Here is a 24,735-nt window from a genome sequence, read left to right as displayed (position 1 = left end):
TCTGCCTCTCCACAAGTAATCTGCTAATTTGACATGTAGCTTTCTTTCACAACTTCAAGGAGACCTACATCATTCCTTATTTTTAACCTCAAGACATCTTGAGATGAGAAAAAGGATCTGGGCCAAAGTCACCCATGGAATTTCCATGGCTGAGCATGGATTTCAGCTGGGGTCCTCTCAAGTCATAGACCAACACCTTAATCACAATAGCAAGTAGATTCTGGTTGTGGACCATAACAAAAAAAATTATTAGATAAGCTGCTCCTGATTGTTCTGGTGTTTGGTTGTGGTTTCTAAAAATTGGCTTGTTCCTGCTCTGAACTGTGCAGTTCCTCTTTGGCCCCATTATATTATCAACCAGCAGTTCTCCATATTAGGAACCTAACCACTTAAGTCTTGATTCTCACTGTCAATCAATTCTCTTACTGTTTGAGAGGAAAGTCAGTTCATAAAATCTGTAAGTTCCCTTGGAGATGAAACTAGCTTGTATTGTATTGAAAAAAAACTATACAGATAGAAACAGCCCCATTACTTAAAGTAATGTGATAACATGGCCATGTTTGCAGTAAACACCACAGTAATTGGCTTACCGAACATGAGTTGAGTTGCTATGAACAATTATTGAAAATATATTCAATGTTATTTCTAATTGTAATTTTGGTCCATTTCATTCTGTTCCATCTTCTTTCTTTCAGAACCATGGCTATAATACAAATGGTGTACAAATCTGAGCTAACTCAAGATATTACACAACTCTATAAACCTTCCTTGTATAATCTGAAACATATAATCCATGATTTCTTTTTCTCAGTTGTCCAGGTGGTATCCATTTGTTGCAGAGAAGAGCAAGAAAGATGATTAGGGGGCTGGAGGCTAAAACATATGAAGAAGGGTTGCAGGAATTGGGTATGTCTAGTCTAGCAAAGAGGGAGGCGGTGGCTCAGTGGGTTAGGATGCTGAGCTTGTCGATCAGAAGGTCGGCAGTTTGGCGGGTCGAATCCCGAGTGCCGCATAACAGAGTGAGCGCCTGTTACTTGTCCCAGCTTCTGCCAACCTAGCAGTTCGAAAGCACGTAAAAATGCAAGTAGAAGAATAGGGACCACTACGGTGGGAAGGTAACAGCGTTCCGTGCGCCTTTGGCGTCTAGTCATACCAACCACATGACCACGGAGACGTCCTCGGACAAGCGCTGGCTTTTTGGCTTTGAAACGGAGATGAGCACCGGCCCCTAGAGTAAGAAACGACTAGCACACATCTGCGGGGGAACCTTTACCTTAGTCTAGCAAAAAGAAGGAGGCATGATAGCAGAGTTCCAATATTTGAGGGGCGGCCACAAAGACGAGGGGGTCAACCTATTTTCCAAAGCATCCAAAGGCAAGACAAGAAACAGTGAATGAAAACTAGCCAAGGAGAGAAGCAACCTAGAACTAAGGAGAGGTTTCCTGACAGTGAGAACAATTAACTAGTGGAACCACTTTGCCTTGTGGGAGCCCCATCACTGAAGGATTTTAAGAAGAGACAAATGGTACAGGGTTTCCTGCACAAGCAGGTGTTGGACTAGAAGACCTCCAAGGTCCCTTCCAACTCTCTTATTCTGATCATTTAGCAATTCTTGTGACTAGCTCCCAAGTGCTGAAGAAAGTGCAGTAGCCACAGGGACCTCGAGAATCTTGCTGGAGACTTGCTGAAAGAGTGAAGGAAATTCTTCCCACATGGCCCTGTCCTAGCAATTGACAAAACTATTTTTTATTATTCCACTAAAAGTTGAAGAGCAAAAGTGAAGTGAAAGAAACATGACTCATGGCTGGGATTGTGTGCAGGAGTCACACATGGCTGATCAATGGTTCCCTCAAATTCTGAGGTTACTTTGAATTGCTTCGTAGGTGGCATCCCAAACAATGGCAGCTCCTAAACAAGTTTCATGCTTCATCTCCCCCCAAAATTGAAGGATTATCTCAGATCTATGAGCTATCAGTAAAAACCTGTCCATTTTGTACTGCAGAATTTTCTGGATTTTGAAAAGATTCATATCATATGACAAACTCTGGGATTTTGAGATATTTAAGTACTCTTTCACTATAGTGTTAACAGATGTTCAATGAAATATTTAATTTTTAGGTTTAGTGAAATAACATAGATCATTGGTTATTTTCAGTAAAAGATAATTCCTGATGGATGCCTGAGTGTACAATAGTTCTGGAGAATTTATTTCTGCCTTTGAGCTACTGATCTAAAATGGGAACTGGGAAATTAGTGTGAGAGTGTTTGAACAAGTCTAATAGGATTTCTAGTTTGCCAAAAAAATAATGCTTTCAGAAGCACAATCTTTGGTGTAATCTCTCTCACACACAACAAGACAGATGGCATCATTAATTGCCTCTATATCTAATTAAGTTGGGGGAAAAACTCAGCTTAAGTAATGCTAAAGTTGTGGCACAAGCTGGGAAACGTAGGAAATTGCAAGGTAGAACCGCTGGGAGAAAGAGGCAAGCAAAGAGGGGCTGATGTGGACGATGAAAGGAGGGGAGAAGGCAAAAGGGCAAAGACTGCCGTAGAGCCGTTCAGGGGAGAAAAAGACACAGAGAAAGAGACCAAACTATTTAGCTGGGCTCCACAACTGAACCTCAGCCAGAGTGAAATGGAAGGTTTTGCTCCCAAATCAAAACAAACCTTGTTTCGCTTTGTTCCCAAATATTTTGTTTTTCCGAAGATGAGTAATAATTTGGCTGGATGCAGAGGAGATTCACTTAGGACAGATTGACTTCTATACGAGGCCATTCACAGAATTATAGGGCTGAAAGGGACTTTGGAGGTCTTCTAGTCCAACCTGCCCAAGGCAGGAAACCTTATACCATCCTGAAAAATGGATGCCTAATCTTTTCCTGAAAACCTCCATTCCCTTGGGTTGATTTATTCTGCTGGCTTAAAACACAAATATTTCACCAGGAATCTACCAATCAGTTTTTAATACTCTCCCCTTGACGTCAAGGAACAGAAAACTGATGGTTAAAATGACAAATGTAGATTTTGCAGGCATCCCCAGAGAAATGCAAACCATGTAGAATAGTCCCTGAACCTAAAGGCTAAAAGGGATGAGCATTTATTTCGGATTTTCCACAGCACATATTTCTGAGGATCTGGGGTTGATTAGGGTGCAGTAGCAATGAAAGGAAACCCTTTGCTGCACCCCACTCCGACCCCAGGAATTCAGAGATTCTACCGCACTGGCGAGAGTGCCAAAGGGACCGAAGCTTTACTTTTATGGCTCACCTGCTGCCTCAAGGTCTGCGGGTGGATGAAAGTCACAAAGTCGATGGAAAAGTATCCAACCACTCCCCTGGATTTGCAGGCCTCTCCAATTTTAAAACACAGCTGATTTAGGAGCTCAGGTTCAACTGAAGCCTGAGGAAGGGTAGTTCCCGAAGACCGCAAGGGACCGTCCGCGTGAAACTGGTCCCCACAGGAAACCATCGTGACCTCCCCGGTGGGTTCAATCAGCATGTCCACGGTGAGGCTGGTGAGGCTGTCTGAAGGTGGGAAGGCTTCTATGACTCCACCTGGTCGGGGAAACAAGAGCACCATCAAGCCACTCATTCACGCCAAAGGGATTCTTTTTAAAACTACTGTGACAGCCTTATATCAAGCGGAGTTTCCAAAAGTAAATAAATTTAATTCCATCAGTGGTGTAGAAGCTGCTCCTGGTTCAATGGGCAAATTGATTCTGACTTTGCCTGGGCTGGTAAGGCTCAGTTTCTTTGGCGGTTGTGGTTATAATTAGGTGCAGGCTGTATTAACAGCGACACTGGGCAGTTACAAAGAGAGAAACCCCACTACTGATTCTAACATTGAGTTGGTGGTCTTGGCAATCTAAATTTTAAATAAATAAATCCATTTCTTGGTGTAGGAAAATAGAAGAGCTTCTTATTTATAGTATACTTAGACTTTAGTAAGGCATTTGGTAAGGTAGACCACAACCTACTTTTTGGTAAGCTATAAAAAGATGGAATAGACAACATCATCACCACCAGATGCATCTGTAGTTGGCTGGCAAGCCATACTCAACGAGTAGTCTTCAATGGCACTACATCCACATGGAAAGAAATAAGCAGTGGGGTACCACAAGGCTCCATCTTAGGCCCAGGACTCTTCAATATCTTCATCAATGACTTAGATGAGGGAATAGAAGGGGAACTCATCAAATTTGCAGATGACACCAAACTGACAGGAATAGCCAATACCCCAGAAGACAAGCTCAGGATCAAAAAAGATCTTGACAGATAATGGGCCCTATCGAACAACATGAAATTTAATGTGGAGAAAAGCAAGGTTTTACACCTAGGCAGGAAAAACCAAAGGTACGAGTACAGATTAGGTGAAAACTGACTCAAAAACAGTAACTGTGAGACGGACCTTGGAGTCCTAGTGGATGATCACTTGATTATGAGCCAGCAGTGTGCAGCCGCCACCAAAAAAGCTAATATATTCCTGGGTTATATAAACAGAGGCATAAAATCAAGATCACACAAAGTATTAGTACCGCTTTGTAAAACCCTACTAAGACCACACCTGGAATACTGCAGCCAATTTTAGTCACCATATCACAAAAAAGATGTTGAGAGTTTGGGAAAAAATCAGAAAAGAGCAACTGAGATGATCAAAGGCCTGGAGACTAAAACATACGAAGAACGGCTGCAGGACTTGGGTTTGGCTAGTCTAAAGAAAAGAAGAAACAGGGGAGACATGATAGTACTGTCCCAGTATTTGAGGGGCTGCCACTAAGAAGAGGGGGGTCACGTTATTCTCCAAAGCACCAGAGGGCAGGACAAGAAACAATGGTTGGAAACTGATCAAAGAGAGAAGCAATCTGGAATTAAGGAGAAACTTCCTGATAGTGAGGACAATTAACCAGTGGAACAGCTTGTGTCCAGAAATCCTGGGCGCTCCATCAGTGGAGATTTTTAAGAAGAGGCTAGACAGTCTCTTGTTTGAGATGGTATAGGTCCTCCTGCTTGAGGACTAGAAGACCTCCAAGATCCAATTCTATTATATTCTGTTCCATTCCATTCCATTTTATTCCCCCTGAATGAAGAAAAGTACCGTGAAGGCAATGAGACTGGTTACTTTCAGAAGTTGTGGAAGTTCCATGACTGGAGGCTTTCAAAAAGAGACTGGACCTTTTGTCTGAAATAGTATATGGTTTACTGCCTGAGGAGGGGGTTGGACTAGAAGACCTCCAAGACCCCTTCCAACTCTGTTATTCTATGTTCTCTTTTTAATCTGCCCATATTCTCTCTTTCCCCTTCGGAGCAGGAGGACAGGAAAGGAGAGGGAAAAAGCATCCAGTGGTGGTAGGCAGATAGAGGAGACTCAGTGTTGACAACGTAAGTCCTGCACATCAAGGATTCTCCTCCCTGGATTGTAAGGAACCATAAACATTTTCTGACCAATCTGAAAGTCCTCTTTACTGTTACACACCTCTTGTTGGAGGGTTCTAATTTTCTGTACAGCAGAAGAATCACCAGGTCAAGAACATCAGAAAGACACGTTAGAATAAACCCATCCACCACCTCGGACCTCCAAGGAGGGAAGAGGTATTTGCTGTATATATGCGCACAGATGTATGTATATAGGTATGCATGCACGTATGTATATATGGTTCTTGATATATGAAGCTTCTAATTCTTAAACATGACTGCAAAACTCTGCTTGAAAATGTCTCGTGTTCTTCAGAGGCCAGAGAAGTAGCTGAACAGAACTGATGAAAGAAGAGGATTCAGTGATCCCCTTTATTTTTTTTTATTTTTTTTTAAATTCCATTTATATCCCGCCCTTCTCCGAAGACTCAGGGCGGCTTACAAGCTTAGCAGTAGCCTTCATTCTATGTATATGCCTGCTTATTAGGGCTTTCATACACCCCCCAAGCGGCATTATTACAAAGTCAGCTTAATTGCCCCCAACAATCTGGGTCCTGGGTCCTCATTTTACCTACCTGGGAAGGATGGAAGGCTGAGTCAACCTTGAGCCTGGTGGGACGCGAACCTGCACTAATTGCAGGCAGCTGGTGTTACTTAAGGAGGCATTAGCATTATTGCTCCCGTTCCTGACCAGTTCCAACTAGTCAGTTTGTGAGTAAAGAAACACAGAACACAAAAAGAACTTACATCAATTTTCACAATTGCTCCTCTATGCTGTGATGTCCATGACTCGCACTTGGGCATTTTCACAACACCACAATGGGACTCCCCTCACCCCAAGGCCACTAATATCATCAGATACCCAGGGACAGCCTCTCTAAACAATTTTGCCATTTATGATGTCCATTTTATCATCCCAAAGTGGGATAAAAATTTAACTATGGGGTAACTTTAGAGAAGGGAGTGAGCTGGGAGCCTCAAGATCATTCACATGAATAAACACATCCTTCTTTCCATCCTGGCAGGCGCATCCTGTCCAAAATTGGCGAGATCAAAGATGGCTGTCTGTATTTCATTCTTAAAAAGATAAAAGCTGTAATGGGGAAGGAAAGAGGATGGAGGTGAAGAAATATACCAGTGAACGAGAAGAAAGTGTTGGCGATATAATTATCCCTGATAGCACTTAGCAGGAATGTAGCAGTCTTATTTACCTTGACTCACAAACGTTTGGAGGAATTTCCCCCATGTAGGAAATCGTTTTCCATTGACAGCCTGGGCGTGCTGTGCTAAAAGGCCCGGCAGCTCCTGAGAGAGCTTCACCAAAGCTGGTTCCTGCAGAAACAAATTAAATAGAACCACAAGCAATTTTACTGCAGAAATGAAAACGGCTTGTGGGGTGATTAAAAACCAGGCCTCCAACAGGCAGTGTGGTTACTGTTTAACCACAGCCAGGAAGTCTTTTTTAAATGTTTCCCCTATCTTCTTTCATGTATCTGGGAACTTTGGGGTCCGTTTCCCCCCCCCCGCCCCCTTAAAAAAGAAAGGGAATATATTTCTTTTTTCGCCCCCGATTTAACAACAGCAACACAAATGGGGGTTGAAGAGATCAAAGCCATTCATATTAGCCTATTGGGAAGCTCTATTTATTTCCCTTAAAATGATATGGATTATCTCTTTACTCAAAGGCTTTCCCCCACTTTCTCTTCTGGGCTTACACGTAGAACCCACATTTGCGGACTCTTCCCCATTTCTGCACTCCATATAGTTTTCACGTGCACCCATTCTCTCCCCTAATGCCCTGAGATAGTTAGCGTTGGAGAGGCTAATTTCGATCTTAGCTCTTGTTTTGGCTCGGATGTCCTCTCCTCGGCTGTTGTCCAACCTCACAAGCCATCTCTGACTTATATTGTTTGGGCTGTTGGTCCCTCATCAAAACTGCCCTCAATTAAATCAAAGACCAGATAGGTAAAACTGGGATCATTTGGGTGCAGGACTTAAAAGGATGCTGAGACAAGAGGCAGACCATGTAGGATGCTCCCCAAGGGCCTAAAACAACCACAGATTTGCACACACACAAAAGGCAACAACCCAGACCCAGGTCTTAACTTCACGGTGTCAATCTGGCCCACAGTCTGGAAGCTGAGCAAGCACATCAAATTTGGGAACTTTGTACATCATGTTCCAGGTCACTCTTCTCTCACTACTTCACAATCACTTCCCTTTTCCCCTTGAGCCCTTTCCCTTCTGCTTCACGACCCTTGAAATTAGAAATGTCCCATGCTCCAAAGAGGACTAATTGCCCCTTCACACCACAATCTTGGGACTCAGTGGTTGCTCCTCCTGACTGGAACAGGCGGGTGAAACATCTCCCTCGTCCTCCTGCTGAAGATGCGCTCTGTCCACTTTTAAATGTTTTGTGTTGGGAATCTGTGCTTTGTCCACGAAAGAGGTGAGGACATCTGCCCTTTTCCATTTATCCAAGGTCAGCTTCTGAATTTCAGACCCCAAACTGTATTTTTGGACTGTCTGGAAAGAGAACAGCTGCCTCTTTAGCATGTGGCTTGGTTAACTTATTTGGGACATCTACTGCCCATAGACAGAAAATCCCTGAACACAGCTGAATCTTTCTGAATCACGTCTGTAAAGGTGCAAGAGGGATCTCCTGGAGGTTATATGCCGTACAGCCTATCTTGAATCCAGGGGAACAAGCAGAAAACAAGGAGCTGCACAGTGTAAGACTAAACAAGCCCAACCTGCTGTTTTTGCAAAGGGAAGTTCTATCTTATGGGGTTATTATTACTCTTTAAAAGAATTAACTGATTTGTTGGGAGTCGGGCAGCATATTACTATTATGGTTCAGTGCACAGCTAGCCAGATGTTCAGACTGGATCTGGTAGTTTTGTCCATCTATCAAATTCTTTCTGAGGACCTGGAATAGGCAGATGTGGATGCTTGGTATTGCCACAGGATGTAAGCTGCTCCAAGCAAAGCTGCCTTTTGATGGGGATTTTGTCAATGTCAGTATTATCATTATTAGTGATCCCAGTGATCCCAGTGGTTATTGACACACTGGGTGCCCTATCAAAAACTCTTGAAAGACACTTATAAAGTCTGTAGATTGACAACAATTCCATAAACTAATACATTACAACATCCTAGGTTCTTGGGAAGAACTTAGTGAGAATGAAGGACAATACCAGCTAAAGGACTGGCCATTAAGATTTCACACTGTTGTGTACGTAATTATTATTATTATTTGGTTGTTCAGAATTCCTGGTTTTACAGAAAGCCTTTGGACACGTTACACTTCTTAAGAAGGGGTGAGAGGCTGTGTGTAAGGGAGCTCTGTTTGTGCTGCAAGGTCACTTGGTATTAAGAGTGGCAACCATGAATGGCAAACTTTCTCTTGGCCTGTGACTTTTTCCTACCGTTGGCAAAGTGAAAATGTGCGGAGCTACGCTGAGGAGGAATGCCTTAACAGGCTGCAAATTCCAGGGCCCTGCAAGAGGACCATATAGACAAGAGTCGGAAGAATGAATGACTGTGGTTCCTTTCACGTATAACTAATTTGGGAACCAGAGAGAATTAACGATTTCCCATATGGAGCGCAGGGAGGGAAGGGAAGACTGCACAGTCCACAAAAATGCGCTTTTCATTGATTAACGCTGGTAAGATGTGCTGCCTGCAAATCAATATATACCGTTAAGTTGCTTTGGTCTTATTATCATCAAATTAGGAAAGGCCATTCTCTCTGATCTTCCTGGGTTAGATCTCAGGATATTTAATATCTGAGATATTTATTTCCAATCTGAAAACACTCCCCCCCCACCAGATCTTTCTAATGTGTCTTTTCGTACCATGACAGTTCAAAGGGTTTGTCTTCTGTTTGCAATGAACTTGAAGGAGTGGAGATGTTCTGACTTCTAGGAGGTCCCTTTGTTGAGGAAGGGGGGAAGTTAGTAAGAAGACCGCCGGGCTCGGGGAAGGAGGTTTGGGTCCAGCCATGCCCCCCCCCCAGGTTCTTTCAACCACCTTGGAGGATCATAACAGATCATAACAGAATAACAGAGTTGGAAGGGACCTTGGAGTTCTTCTAGTCCAGGGGTCCCCAACCCCCAGTCTGTGGACCAGTACTGGGCCGCGACATGCCAGCAACCGGTCCAAAGAAACAAGCAAAGCCCCATCCACGGGATGCAGGCAGCACACAAAACCAGGCCCCCTCCAGTCCGCAGAAAAACCTCTCTCCACAAAACCGGCCCCCAGTGCCCAAAAGGTTGGGGACCTCTGTTCTAGTCCAACCCTCGGCTCAAGCAGGTGACCCTAACAGCCATCTTGGACAAATGGCCATCCAGTCTCTTCTTAAAAACCTGTGGATCGGAGGAGGACATAAAGGAATAATTTCATAAGGAAAAAAGAGGCGGTGGAAGAGAGATTGTAGTAATAAAAATGAAACAGTAAAACTGTACAGGTGGTCCTCAACTTACAACAGTCCATTTAGTGACCATTTGAAGTTACAACGGCACTGAAAAAAGCGACTTATGAACGTTTTTCGCACTTACGACCGCTGCAGCATCCCCATGGTCATGTAATCAAAATTCAGATGCTTGGCAACTGACTCGTATGTATGACGGTTGCAGGGTCCTGGGGTCATGGAATCCTCTTTTGTGACCTTCTCACGAGCAAAGTCAATGAGGAAGCCGAATTCACTTCACAACCAAGTTATTAATTTCACAACTGCAGTGACTCCCTTAACAAGTGTGGCAAGAAAGGTCGTAAACTGGGGCATAACAACTGTGTCACTTAGCAGTGGAAAATGTTGCCTCAATTGTGGTCGTAAGTCGAGGACTACCTGTAAATCTAATTATCTGTCCACAAATGGCTCGTCGATCAATAGCATCAATGTTGATATATTTCTTAAATGGGCTTCTTCCCCATCTGGTTTCTAAATGATTGCTGTGATTTAAAGTTCTTTCTGAGGACCTGGTGAAGAAACGAAACTGTCTTCCCCCAGTTTGAAACTGCTCCAGGCTTCGGCCCTTTGAACAGATTAACCCACAAAGCGTGGAAATTCCCTCCCCTCCAACGCAGGCCGATGGCTTATACGCACTCCACAGTTTGTTTTGTTGTACATTTTCTGTTACTATCTGGGGCCTACACAAAAGAGCAAAAAAATGCAGGAAATTTTTTGGGAAGCAATCCATCACCAGCCACGCTTACTTAGAATTGAAATGTGGCTTTTAGGGCTGCATGCTTGAGTGTGCTGCTGAAAATTTAAAAATTAACAAAAGTCCTGATTTCCCCCCCTTTTTTTCGTGAGATGTCATCTTTTGGAAGGTAACATCATGTAAAACAGCTGCCATTACCGAGTCCCGCAAATGGTTTTCCTATGTAAAATGGCTTTGTAAAATATTTGCTCCATCTGCTGAAAGGAGTGAAAGACAATTTTCCTTGATACCTAATGGCCCATTTCAGCTGGATGGGAAGCGATTTGCCCGCCTAGCGCCTTGTGTCGGACCAAATGGCGAGGGCCTTCCGCACAAGTCTCTCCTTAGGCAGCATTATCTCCCCTCGGCCTGGCTTCGGCTTCTTCCCATTACTGGCCCTTCGCTCGGGATCAGCGCACAGGCTGAGGGTAGCCACTGTCGGAGTGGAGAGTGTAGACTGTGCTTCAATGGCACAGCTGTTGGCTAGTGACCAGGAGGAGAGCGATTCTCTCCAACCTTCCACCACTATTTTCCCACACCATGTGGGCCTCGCTGAGGTAGTTCTTCTGCATTCTGAATTTGCACAAATGCACAAAGTGGAAAGGACGTGGTTTCCTGCCCCACAGCTCCAGGCTCTGTGTGTGTGTGGGGGGGCGGGGACTGGGACTGAGGAGGAATGCTCCATCGGCAAGCACAGCTTTGCCTTGTGCTTCCTTGACATCCCGTCTCAGCTAAATAGAAAATAAACCAACAGGACTGCTAAAGCAAGCTCCCCAGTGAGCTAAAGCACCAAGCATAAAATATTCTGAAATAAACATATTTTTTAAAAAAGGAAAAATGCTAAAGTGAAGAAAGAAGTGAAGTTTGCAACGTTCCAAAATATTGACACGTGCTTAAGTTCCACAGGAGGAGCAGCTGTGCTCACAGTACTATTGCTAAATCATTCTTACTGTCATTTATTTTATTTTGGGCAGAGTCTGGGCAATTTATTTTGTCAATGGGCTTAAATTAAAAGCCTAATTGTGGCAAAGGTAACTGATGGTGATGACCTTCATTAATATGCAGAAGGTATTTTTCTTTAATTAACAAGCATTAACAAGCTATTCTGTGGGTTCAATTTTTTAACTTATATTTATGCAAAATCGAAACACTCAGAATCTCCTGCCTTAATGCCCCTCCCCGAAACAGAAATCCTGCAGATTTAGGATTTATGTTTAATGTTTAATCAGACAGAGTCTCATTGCTAAGACACATTCAAGACACTTTGTTGAAGTTGATGGGAAGTGTGCAAATTAACGCATCCTTTTCCTGCCCATATTTTCTATTGTATTTTATATTATAAACTAATAGAAAAGAAAAAAGAAAAGAAAAGAAATAGAACTAGAAACAAATACAGTTATCTTCTCAGGATTTATGAGAATGAAATTTTTTTATTTCTTCACCGTGGCTAAAAGCAATGCTTTTCCTTTTACTTGTAGGGGGAAAAATCTATAAATGCCACAATACAATCAATCAATCAATCAATCAATCAATCAGCTGCAGAAATTCAGTGCAACCCTGTATTAACCAATACAAGCCTCTTTTTTAAAAATAATAATAATAATCTCATAGTGATATTTACACATGGCTAAATTTGCACATTTGTGTTTAGCGTCTCTGTCTGCCTCTTCAAATTCAGCAAAATAAACATTTCAATTTCATATAGGCGGGTTACAGCAGGCGACAGGACTAACCAATTCCTGATTTTCTTTCTCCATCTTATCTTATCCTCCTCCTCTGTGCACTGTTATTGGTAAAAACTGGCAGGGAAATCCAATTGATTGCAAATATTCTGGGTCCATATGGCCTCAAACCCTGAAGCTCTGAGGGGCCTTAGCTGCTGCTTTGCACCATTTGCAAAGTCTTCATCCCCAGATGGTAACATTTAAACCCCCTTTTCTCTGCTTTGTACAATAGACCTTGGCACAATTTCAACTGTTTACTCCGGTAATTAACAGCACTGATACCACAACAATTACAACTCCTACAATCTTAACACAATAATGCTATGAATTAGTGAGAGCTAATGGCTGGAAGGTATAGTGGTTCCAGACTGCGAGATCTCTGAATTTTCCCAAATAAAATAAAAGGTACCAAACAGCACGGCTCTCTCGGTAGACAATGATTACCTAGTAATTAGTTTACACAAAGCTTCCTATTTAATGGCAAAATGCTGTAATTAACGCGTGACAGAAAATCAAAGGGTGCTTTGTAAGCATATGAAAAATTAACACCGCAGGCCCATAGCTTTATGTACTGATTAGAAGAATATTAAATCAATAGGACATGTAAGCCAACAGCTTGTATATCTGATTATCGAAGGTCCTAGGAATTTAACCAAGGGATATAATTGTGGTGCCTTGTTATTTTACTAAGGAATCAGGGAATCACCTGAAATCTAAACACCAGTAGCCACATTAAATATAATAATAGCCAACTGAGCAGCCCCGGCCCAGCATGTTTTCTGATGTAATCGGTAAACACAACATGACATCCTATTGACAGCCATGGAGTGGAGAGATGAGCGGAGGCCTCTCCTGTTAACTAATATAATTTTAGCATCCACTATTAAGTTACACAATATTCAGATGCAGCTATCAAAATCCTACTGCCACAAATGCCAGGTTTGTTGGTTCAAGGCCACAATCGGGTCTTGAGATGTAACCATTGTACGCAAGCTAAAAGGAGAACTGCTCATTGTTTCCCAGCCGCATCTGGTGAAAGTTAAGTACAGATGCTGTCTTTAGGGGAGCAGGGGTAAAGGACACCCTAATCCTCCTTCTCCAAAGCTATGGTGGATTCTATGCATGATGGGGGGGGGAGCCAGACGACACCTCCGCCCCAATATTTTGTGTCACCAAGGCAGCCAATCGAGCTCATGATGGTTGAATCATTGCTTTTTAAGCAGAAGAGGGGAAAATGTAGACATGAAAACTCCCACAGTCATCTAGAAAAGACATTTTCCTTGTATTGTTAGCCTTTGTTTTCCACAACATGCTCATGAGGTTAGAAAAAGTAAAATCCATCAAGGGCAAGTTGTCTGAAGGGAACTGTTTTTACATGCCAATCAATATACTTTATCTAGGTAAAACATGATTATTTTATCTATTTTCCCACATATAAATAAAGTCTAGATAAATGCTGTTTTAGACAGGTGTTCCACTTGGTACAATAAAGGAAGAATGTCTTCAAAGCTTTGGGAGAGAAGGGAAACACACACAGTCCCATCTCACAGCTAGTTCTATTTAGCACTCTAGGTGAAGAAATCCATCTCCTTAGAGCAGGGGCTCTCCAAAGATGGCAACTTTAAGACTTGTGGACTTCAACTCCCAGAATTCCCTAGCCAGCTGTGAGGTTGAGGAACACTGCCTTAGAGGGTGCACAGCTGGGGTGATTCATCAACAGTCATGCTCAGGAGCTCGGAGACTTTGACAAGACTCTTCACTAGTTTGCTTCTTGCACTGGAGTAAAGAGGCCCCCAAACAAAGATTACGCCCTTATAGTTAAGACCATGAAGCACTAAGAAGTCATAAACTGCCTGGCTGCCTCATAGCAAAGATCCATCTGTATCCTGGAGTGCCCAGCCAAATGGCTTTGGGAAGCTCATAGAGAAGAGCAGGAAAGTGACAGCTACCCCCTGTTGCATCTTGCAAACATCTGCAACCCCTACAGCCCAAAGTTCTTCCAAAGCTAATCTTTCACAAAGAACTACAACTTCTTATGAACCAGGAGTTCATTTCTTAGAGTTGGAAGAGACCTTGGAGGTCTTCTAATGGTTATCGAATCCTCTGCTGAAAACTTCCAGCAATGGAGCACCACAATTCCGGGAGGCAAGCTATTCCTCTGCTTAATAGTTGGATCTAACTCTGATGAGCTTCCACACATTGCTTGTTGTCCTACCCTCAGGTGCTATGGGGAATAATTTGATATCCTCTTCCCTGTAGCAGCCCTTCACGTATTTGAAGACTTCTATCATATTTCCCCTCAGTCTTCTCTTCATTAAGCTACTGTAAATATACTAATTCCTGTAGCTGTTATTCATAGGATTTAGCCTCCAGACCCTTAATCATCTTTGTTGCTCTTTTCTGCATTCTTTCTAGGGTCTCAGCATCTTTTTTGTATTGTGGTGACCAGAACTGGACCGAGAATTCCAAGTGTGGTCTTACCAGTGCAGTATAAAGCAGTATTATCACTTCTTGTGATCTTGATGCTATCTTTTTGGACTGTGTTGGCATTTTTGGCAGCTGCAGCACACTGCTGGCTCATACTTGAGTGACTGTCCACTAGGACACCTAGATCCCTCTCACAGGCACTACTGCCTATCTGGTACCTATACATCTGGTTTTTCCCGCCTAAGTGCTGGATCTTGCTTTTCTTGCCATTGAACGGCATCTTGTTTTGAGTTGGAAACGGGATGACCTTCCTTCTCTCTTTCCAAGGTGTTTTGCTCCAGTCCATTTCTCATTTTGTCCCATGGCTGGAGAGGCTTAGAAGTTAGTTCATCAATGGTCATCAAAGAGCTTCTTTGTTGTTGTTAGCTGCGAAGTCATGTCCGACTCATCGCGACCCTATGGACAACATTCCTCCAGGCCTTCCTGTCTTCTACCATCTTCTGGAGTCCATTTAAGCTCACGCCTACTGCTTCAGTGACTCCATCCAGCCACCTCATTCTCTGTCGTCCCGTTCTTCTATTGCCCTCGATCTTTCCCAGCATTAGGCTCTTCTCCAGTGAGTCCTTCCTTCTCATTAGGTGGCCAAAGTATTTGAGTTTTAGCTTCAGGATCTGGCCTTCTAAAGAGCAGTCAGGATTGATCTCCTCTAGGACTGACCGGTTTGATCGCCTTGCAGTCCAAGGGACTCGCAAGAGTCTTCTCCAGCACCAGAGTTCAAAGGCCTCAATTCTTTGGCGCTCAGCCTTTCTTATGGTCCAACTTTCACTGCCATACATTGCAACTGGGAAGACCATAGCCTTGACTATACGCACTTTTGTTGACAGGGTGATGTCTCTGCTTTTTAGTGTGCTGTCTAGATTTGCCATGGCTTTCCTTCCCAGGAGCAAGCGTCTTTTAATTTCTTGGCTACAGTCCCCATCTGCAGTGATCTTGGAGCCCAGGAAAACAAAATCTGTCACTACCTCCATTTCTTCCCCATCTATTTGCCAGGAATTGAGAGGGCCAGATGCCATGATCTTGGTTTTCTTAAGAGCTTAAGAGCTTCTTACCAGATTCCATATCAGTCAACCTACGAGAGAGTGCCACAGATGCTAACTACTGGAACTAAATACTGAGAAGTGAGTACAGTTTGTTTCAGATTGAAATGACTCTATACATCCTTGGACAATAGATCGTCTCTTGAAGCCGGGTGTTTGTCCTGGTCAGGGTGGTCATCGTTGTGTCTCAAGGATTCAACAACTGGGCTACATTTGAAAATAGAATAGCAACACACAGTAGGAACTCCTATAAACTGCTTTATGCTTAATCGTTGCCCTGCTACATACCGATGAAGAAAAAACCTTGGGATCGTGTCATAAACTGCTATGCAAATGATGCTATTTGTAAGTATTAACATAATTTAGCGCTTAGAGTCATATTCTCATTTCTAATAACTCTACTGGAATGGAGAGTCTATTGCCATGTACTCTTAGCCTGCAGGATAGTCTTTTATCACAAAGCTGATTTTTTTTAATAACCTGCCAGCATATGTTTGGTATCTGGCAGCTTAGGTCGATGACACAATGTCTTCATTATCAAAAGCAGGTCTCCGTACTGTAATAGGACATTAAAGCATGCCCGTGCTCATAAAGTAATACTTTGATATCTAAACGCAAGAGCATTCGGTAACAAAGGGAGGTTTTAATCCTTGGCATTCAGAGGCAATACTCTGTGGAGACTGCAATTTATTTCTGAAAGAAAGATGGATGCAGAGTGAAAAAAGGCATGAAATGGAAAGGTGAGATGGTTAGAAATCAAGGAACTTCATCCCCTTTGCCGTGCCTTTGTTATGTGCATCTCAACACCCCGACATACACTCACACAATACATACTTAGATTTGAGGATGCAATGCAAAATGATTGTGCTAAGCTGGAGGGCTGACTCTGGCTGAAAGAGTGGTTCTGAGTAAGTTAAAAATCAGGAGGCCCTTGGCAGGACTTTCTCATAATAACACATTTTATTAAAACACAAAGGTTTTCATGAATCACAGCTCACTTCATCAGATGCAACATCAGAGGATTGTTGTGACGATAAAATGAGAAGAAACCTTATCTAGGGAGTTCCCAGTGAAGAGAGTTTGTTTCAATAATTATTTAGAAATTTAAGAGATTTTGCTTGTTTCTTAAGATCACAAAATTGTAAAACTTATCGTTATATATGGGCTTGGCTGGCCTGTTGCTTGTTTCAAGAGCAAAAATAGAAAAAAGTTGTCAGTGCTTAAAAAAAGCTAGACATGAATGATATAATATATTGATAATCATGATGATAATATTCAGGGCCACAGTGTTATACTGGATTGCAGATTAAAAGCCCAATAGAAAAAAATTAATCAACTGATTAGTTTAATTGAAAAAAGTATTAAATCTATGGATGTCATTAAAGGGCAGATGCTTTCAGGTGCTACAGCTCACTTTATCTTGCAGTGTATGCTACTCAGCATACACAATGGAACAGCACAGCAGGAGGCTGGACAGCTCCGGGCTATAACCGTTTACGCGGGAAAAGCCTGAATGGCTCAAGCAGTTGACAGCCCCAGGCATGGTCAGCCCTGGCGGGAAGCCAGGGTTTAAACCTATTGGCCACCTGCACTGGCGGGAAGCCCAGGTTTGAATCAATTGGTTGCGATTCACCTGGGCAGGTATAAATAGACGCCAGGTATCCCCTTTGCTCCAGATTCATTCTGTTCCTGAATAAATGCATCGTTACCCAGCTCATGTGTCCGTCTCTCTGTGAACACGCGATCTTGCAATCTGATGCATCCGATGAAGCAAGCTGTGGCTCATCACACAGAAATCTTTTAATAAAATCAGTTTATCTGAAAAGGTGCTAGTAGACTCCCTTGTTTTTGGTACTGTAGATTAACATAGATGTTCTCCTACAATGTCCTTTGAATAAACTGCAAATGTTTCTGTATTCCAGGGGTGGGCAACTATGGAAATTTTATGACCTGTGGGCTTCCACTCCCTGAATTCTGCCTGAATTCCTGAAGCCAGCCATGTTGGCTTAGGAATTCTGGGAGTGGAAGTCCACAGGTCATAAAGTTGCCAGAGTTGCCCACCCCTGCTGTATTCTGCAGCCTGGTGATGGTAAGGTGCCACCTGATTGACTAACACCTACAAATCACTCAGTGGCTCTTCCAATTCAGATGGAAGTGTCCTCGACTTATTAACAGTTCATTTGGAGACTGTTCAAATTACAAGGGCACTGAAAAAGTGACTTATGACCATTTTTCACACTCAACAGTCATGGGAGCATCCCCATGGTTATGTGAATAAAATTTAGATACTTGGCCACTGACCCATATTTGTGAAGGCTGCAGTGTCTTAGGGTCATATAATTACCTTTTGCGACCTTCCAACAAGCAAAATCAAAAGTGAAGCCATGTTACTAACTCAAGAACTGCAGCAATTCACTTAATAATTATGGCAAGCAAAGTCGTAAAATGGGACAAAACTCACTTAACAAAGGTCTCACTTATCAACATAAATTTTGGGCTCAATTGTGGTTGTAAGTTGAGGACTACCTATATACTGCTCCATACCGCTTTACAGCACTTTCTGGGTGGGTCACAAATGTGAGCTTATGACCCCCCCCCAACAATCTGGTTCCTCACTTTACCGACATCGGAGGGATGGAAGGCTGAGTCAACCTGGAGCCGGTCAGGATCGAACTCCTGGCAGTGGGCAGAGTCAGCCTGCACTGCTGCATTCCAACCGCTGTGCCCCCAGGGCTCTTTCATATGTCCTTTCAGTTATTTTAAAACTGCTAACGAATCTTTTCTCAACCTTCCAATCTAATCCTCTCATTTTTTTCACACAGGCCTCAGTTTCCAGGCCTTGGATCAATCTGGTTTCCCTTCCCTGAACCTTTTTACAATTTGTCCCAACACAAAATTTGGGGTGGAGTCTCAGCAAAAGGAATAATCTTTTCTAGGTGGCCTGAACTGATTCCACACTAGGTTTTCCTAGAATCCTGCAATGTTGGAGCAAAAATATAAAATAGTAGCTTTAGGCAGTACTTTGGATTATATTTCCAGAAAGTGTTTAAAGCCCGCAGAAGTGCAACTATAGCACCGGTGTGCAACACATTAAAGGGTTTGGGGAAAGCTTTGTGTAAATCCAATGTAGTGGACATAAAAAAACAAGAGCTTGAAATTAAGGGACAAGAAGTGTAACTCAGTCAGAAATAAACCCACAATTTTTATTTCCAGTTTTTCCCCCTTAGCACCTTAATTTGCAGTAAGGGGAAGTTGATATTATTAACCAATGGTTAGGCTTTGGCAAATTTATTACAGGTAGTCCTGGACTTACAACCATTCATTGAGCAACCATTCAAAGTTACAACGGCACTGAAAAATGTGACTTACAACTGTGATTCACTCAACAACTGTGGCAAAAAAAGTTATAAGATCAGGCATGACTCACGTAAATGCTACCGTGCTCAGCAACCTCTATGGAGATTCCAGTCCTCCAGGCCAGGTTTGTCCCAAAGGTGTTTTTTCAAAAGGCAGCTGGACTTCTGTTGTTTTTCCTTGAAGACATTTCGCTTCTCATCCAAGAAGCTTCTTCCATTCTCCATCACTGAATCAGAACTGAAGAAGCTTCTTGGATGAGAAGGAAAACATGCTCAAGGAAAAACAACAGAAGTCCAGCTGCCTTTTGAAAAAAGCATCTTTGGGACTTGCTCAGCAATGGAAATTCCAGTCCCAATTGCAGACTGTTGAGGGCCATGAGTACACTTCCGGGTTTTTGGCTCCACTTCACTCATTTGGAAGTCCTGGCAATGGGAACTTGAAAATTAGCAGGAGGTTGCCCTGAAATGCCTCCTCCTTCCTGTTAAAGAGTCCTTACTCCCCTCCCAGGCGGATGTCTGTCACCACTATGAGTTGCCAGCCAAGTCCTGCAGCAATCCCGCTTTCCCTTCTCCACCCGCTTGGCGCAGCCGAGGCCTTGGTCCCAACCCTCTCCACCAGAGGCCCAACTTTTCTTTCAACCAGTAAACCTATCTGCCATTCATATTAAGATTGCTTCTGTGGTCCCAGAAGCCACTGATGGAAACATAATTTATGCCTGATGCTGGTGGTTTGCTTTGCAATATACTAGCTCCTGGTTCTTTATTTTAACTTGGTGACTTTAAAAATATTAAATTATGTAGCGGGGCAAAATTTGCAGGTGCCCACGAATGTGTCAGCAGGAATACTGTTACTTCAAGGGTCATTCTGGGAATTAATACAGCAGCAAACACAGGATGGGGTGAAAAAAATCAAGATAATGGCAATAATAATATGATTGAACCCCTGCCCCTTTTTAACCTGAGTGTCTGTGCAATGCATATACAGAGGGGGAAGGACTTGTGCTGCAGGCCGCTTGGCAAGCAATGCATTAGGCGGCATTTTGCTCGCAAGGAATTTTTCAGTACATCTACATTAGGGATCTTCTTTTTGAGATGATGGAATCAAACTGTTAAAAATGCATGGCATCTTTCTAATACTGTGCTTCCCTGAAAATAACACCTGATTTACATCTTATTTTTTGTTTGCTTCCAAAAGAGGCACCAGGTCTTATTTTCGGGGGATGTCTTACCTGCTTACCTCAGGACTGCTGCAGCCAGGCACCTGTTGTGCCACTGCCTGACTTCTTCTGTGGCCGCTTGTGGCTGCTGGTGGCAGGACACCATGTGGTGTGTCGCGCTGGTGCCACCACTCACAGCAGAATGGCACGTAGTGCGTCACACCGGTGCTGCTGCTTGCAGCAGGAGGCCATGTGATGTGTCACACTGGTGCCGCCACTCACGGCAGGAGGCCATGTGGCACGTTGGGCCATGGCACGCATGAGCGGTGGTACCAGCACAATTTTCCACATGGCGTCTTGCCACAAGTGGCAGCACCGGGGCAAGGCACCATGTTGCCTCCTGCTGCGAGTGGCTGCCAGCAACCAGAAGAAGTGGATGGGGCTATTGTTGATGGTATCGCCGCCGCAAGGCAAGGCAGGTATTGGGATGTGGGAGGCCTGAGGTAAGCAGGTGTGGGGCACGTGGGGCAGCTCCATCACCCATCCCCACTCTAGCTTGACTTTTAAGTGTGTGCCTCGCCCCACCTCGTACAACCAGACGGTGGGACAAAGCAGGCGGGGTCTTAACTAGGGCTTATTTTGGGGGTAGGGCTTATATTAGGCGAAAATGTAGAAATCAAGCTAATGCTTATTTTCGGGATAGGTCTTAGTTTTGGGGAAACACAGTATAAACTCCTGTATACAATGCAATATAAGGGTAGCCCTCACCTAATGACTGCCCTCTTTAAAGACCATTCAAAGTTACCACAAAGAAGAGGGGGTCAAATTATTTTCCAAAGCACCAGAGGGCAGGACAAGAAGCAATGGATGGACACTAAAGAAGGAGAGAAGAAATCTAGAACTAAGAAGAAATTTCCTGACAGTGAGGACAATTAATCAGTGGAACAATCTGCCTCTAGAAGTTGTGAATGCTCAAACAGTGGAAGTTTTTAAGAAGAGACTGGACAACCATTTGTCTGAAATGGTATATGGTTTCCTGCCTGAGCAGGGGGTTGGACTAGAAGACCTCCAAGGTCCCTTCTAATTCTATTCTATTCTATTCTATTCTATTCTATTCTATTCTATTCTATTCTATTCTATTCTATTCTATTCTATTCTATTCTATTCTATTCTATTCTATTCTATTCTATTCTATTCTATTCTATTCTATTCTATTCTATTCCATTCCATTCCATTCCATTCCATTCCATTCCATTCCCTTCAGCACAGAATTATTATTCACATTAAACCCTGGCAGTGGCTTAAACTCTTGAAATCTGTGACTCCTTTGGTTTGGAAATTTAGTTGCAGATTTTCCCCCCATTACTTTCCAGGACTATTACAGTATATGTTGTATATTTTGAATCATTCAAGCTCAACATTCCAACAGCAGAAAAAAAAGACATTAAGAAAATGTGGGAAGCATCATCCAGTAATTTATGAGTTTGGAAGCTCAGGTTGCCAATTCCTTATAAAACAAATCTCACTTTGGTTCTGCACCTGGATGTGTTGTTTCCATTGTCAGAACAGAGCAGTTCACAGAGATCCAGAAAGAACAGATCCAAGTAGTGTAGTTTATTTTCTGTAATTTACTTTTCTGTCATTCATTTCAATTCCATAACGATTTTATGGGATTTTTAGTTTTTTTCCAGCTTGTGGCCGTTTTTAGCACTCTCTTGCATTGCACTAAAAGCTGCATTAGAATGACCCCAATTTAATTATGTTCTTCTGATTCTTTTGGTTCAATTCGGGCTAGTATCTGGGACATAAAAGAGGGTCTAGGGTGGGCTACTGAAACTCTGATTGGTTTCTGGAAGTTCAGAATGGCCAAAATCACTGCCTACGCAAGAGGCAATGAGTAAGCAAATGAAACTAGAGACTTTCAGGAAAGAGCCATAACAATAGAGGAAGTCTATTGTTACAACCATTTGTTCAGTGACGGAAGTTAAGCAGGTGCTGAGCAAATGGTAGTTACAACCAGCTCTCAAAGTCCTCGTTGTGGAAGCACCTGGCAGTCACGTGATCAGAATTTGGGCACTGGGTGACCAATCTGAATTTATAACTGATCACAGCATCCCACAGTCATATTCTAGTGTCCTGCACAAACTGCCTGTTTTAACACTCCACACCTACCTATCTCCTTGCCATTTTTTCATTTTTGTCCAGCCTGCACTTCGCCACCTGCTCATGGTCCCAGCTGCCCCTGGATGACCTTTGTTCTCTTCTTCATCCCACTGCTAGCCCAGGGTCCAAATGCTGGATAAGGGTGCAACCCAAGATATGTTTGGCAAGCATTTCAGGGTGGTGGAGCTTCATCTGCCTAAGGGAGCTTGTCAGGAACAGCCAGATGAGAGGTAGCGGGATGGAGCCAGTGAAGGAGGCAGGGTGGTGGTGGTGCAGGTAAAGGACCCCCATCTTCTATGACTGGCATGAGGAGTGATAGCCTGCAGACCGTGGACAGCACATTGGGATGGGATGGAGAGCAGTTGCAGCTCTTTGGGCAAAGGTGGCAGCTGGGTGGCAACCATGGTTTGGGTGGGGGTGGCTGAACTGGAGGATGAGGAGGGATGAGGCACAGTGGGTGCTCTGCAGTTTCTCTGGAGAATCAGCCTATGGGCTTCAGAGAGGGATGGAGGAGAGCTCACCACCAAGCCTATCTCGCCCAGCCCACCCTTCCTCCTGCAAGGCATCACAAAGGCCCAGGCCAGGGGTAGGCAACCTTGGCTCTTTTATGACTCGTGGACTTCAACTCCCAGAATTCCTGAGCCAGCCATGCTGAGGGGAAAGGGAGAGGTTTCCAAGCTGAGCCATGCCGGCTCAGGAATTCTGGGAGTTGAAGTCCACGAGTCATAAAAGAGCCAAGGTTGCCTACCCCAGGGCCAGGCGGTTCCAATGCGAGCTGTGGGGCAGGGGGATAGGTGTGGAGGGGGGACCTGAAGTAGAGGCAGTTTGTGCAGAGCAGAGAAGCATGAGGTCCTGACCTAACAACTGCAATGGGGAGTGCTGGAACTATGGTGGATGTTGTGTTGTTTTGTTCAACGACTGCTTTGCTTAGTGATGGAAATTCTGATCCCAGTTAGGGTCATAATCTGAGGACTACCTCTAGAGGAAGAGAAGGATGCATGACACCAGGAGTTTTCTGTGGAGATTCTCAATCATCCAGGTCATGGTTTTCTTCAGTTGCAACTGAACAAGCTTCTTGGATGAGAAGCGAAATATTTTCAAAGGTAAAAACCAAGAAAATGCAGTTGCCTTTTGGAAAAAGCATATTTGATGCGGCAGGAGTTGAGCACTGAGTTTTATGACTGGAATAAAACGCTACTGACATGATGGGTAAATAAGAAGATACTTCTGTTAAGACATAGAAGTTCAGATAAGAGTTCAGGAAATAAATAGTGCATTGTTTTAATACATTGCATAAAGGTCTATTATGTTTTCATAAAGCTTTTTTTTCTTTTTTGCCCAAAGATTTAAAAATACATTGACTAACAAATTTATTTTAGTAAACGTTTGCAAGAACTTCAGTATACAAGCGTGAATTCTTATTCCACAAGAACTTTTATGTCATAATAGATTGTTTCTATTGTGACAAATTATGGCAACTTCCAATTTGGAAAGTTTATACATTATTAATATTGGCTAAGATGATGAACATGAGGTCAACCTGTCAGCCTGATTTGTCCTTAATCAAAGCACTGCTTGAAAACAGCTACCACTGAATTCCTGGACATTACTGATTTTATTTAGCAAACTAAAATCTGCTACAATTAGAAGAGATTCTAGTGGTGACTGATCCAGAACCGAGGCCTGGAAGTATCCCCTGGACTTTCCGTTCTAGGGTTTGTCTTTTGATATCACCTGCTCAAAATTTGTGAAATCCAAAGTGACTTACATGAGCCCACCTCTTATTCCATATCTCTGGTCCGTATCGATGACATTCCTTCATAATCCAAGGGTAGCATTTGAGATGTTTAGTGATGTCACAAAATGCAGTCCCATTTCCCCCAAATTCATTATCCATCTTGAACACCCAACGTTGCACTTCTGGGTTGTCTACGATCAGCTGACTGAGGCCCTCGATCATCTGGAGGAGAAAAATGTGAAGATTTTATCTTCCATTTTAGTCCCTCTCTTGCTGTAATTGATGTTCTGTCCAGATGTTCTGCACGACACACAGGTTAAACCAAGAGAAGGAACATAAGAGCACTAGATAATATATGATCAGGAACATAATAGAATAACAGAGTTGGAAGGTACTTTGGTGGTCTTCTAGTCCAACCCCTTGCTTAAGTAGGAGATCATATACCTTTTCAGATA

General features: G+C 43.2%; 1 protein-coding gene across 1 annotated transcript in view; it reads right to left on the bottom strand.

Annotated features, from left to right (window-relative positions):
- The window catches only part of IQCH (IQ motif containing H), a gene marked incomplete at its 3' end in the record, with an annotated part of 123,738 nt that overhangs the window by 27,095 nt on the left and 71,908 nt on the right, over positions 1–24,735 (bottom strand). The window contains exons 10-12 of the mRNA XM_081337333.1: positions 24,311–24,502; positions 6,626–6,746; positions 3,271–3,557 (exon numbers count right to left, since the gene is read on the bottom strand). Coding sequence (XP_081193459.1) covers positions 3,271–3,557; positions 6,626–6,746; positions 24,311–24,502 — 600 coding nt within the window. The remainder of the gene's footprint in view (positions 1–3,270; positions 3,558–6,625; positions 6,747–24,310; positions 24,503–24,735) is intronic.

Source organism: Vipera berus (genome assembly GCF_964194415.1).
Source record: "Vipera berus genome assembly, chromosome: 12".
In the NCBI taxonomy this organism is placed as follows: Eukaryota; Metazoa; Chordata; class Lepidosauria; order Squamata; family Viperidae; genus Vipera; species Vipera berus.
Note: the sequence above shows the minus strand (reverse complement) of the source record. Positions and strands in the feature narration are given on the sequence as shown.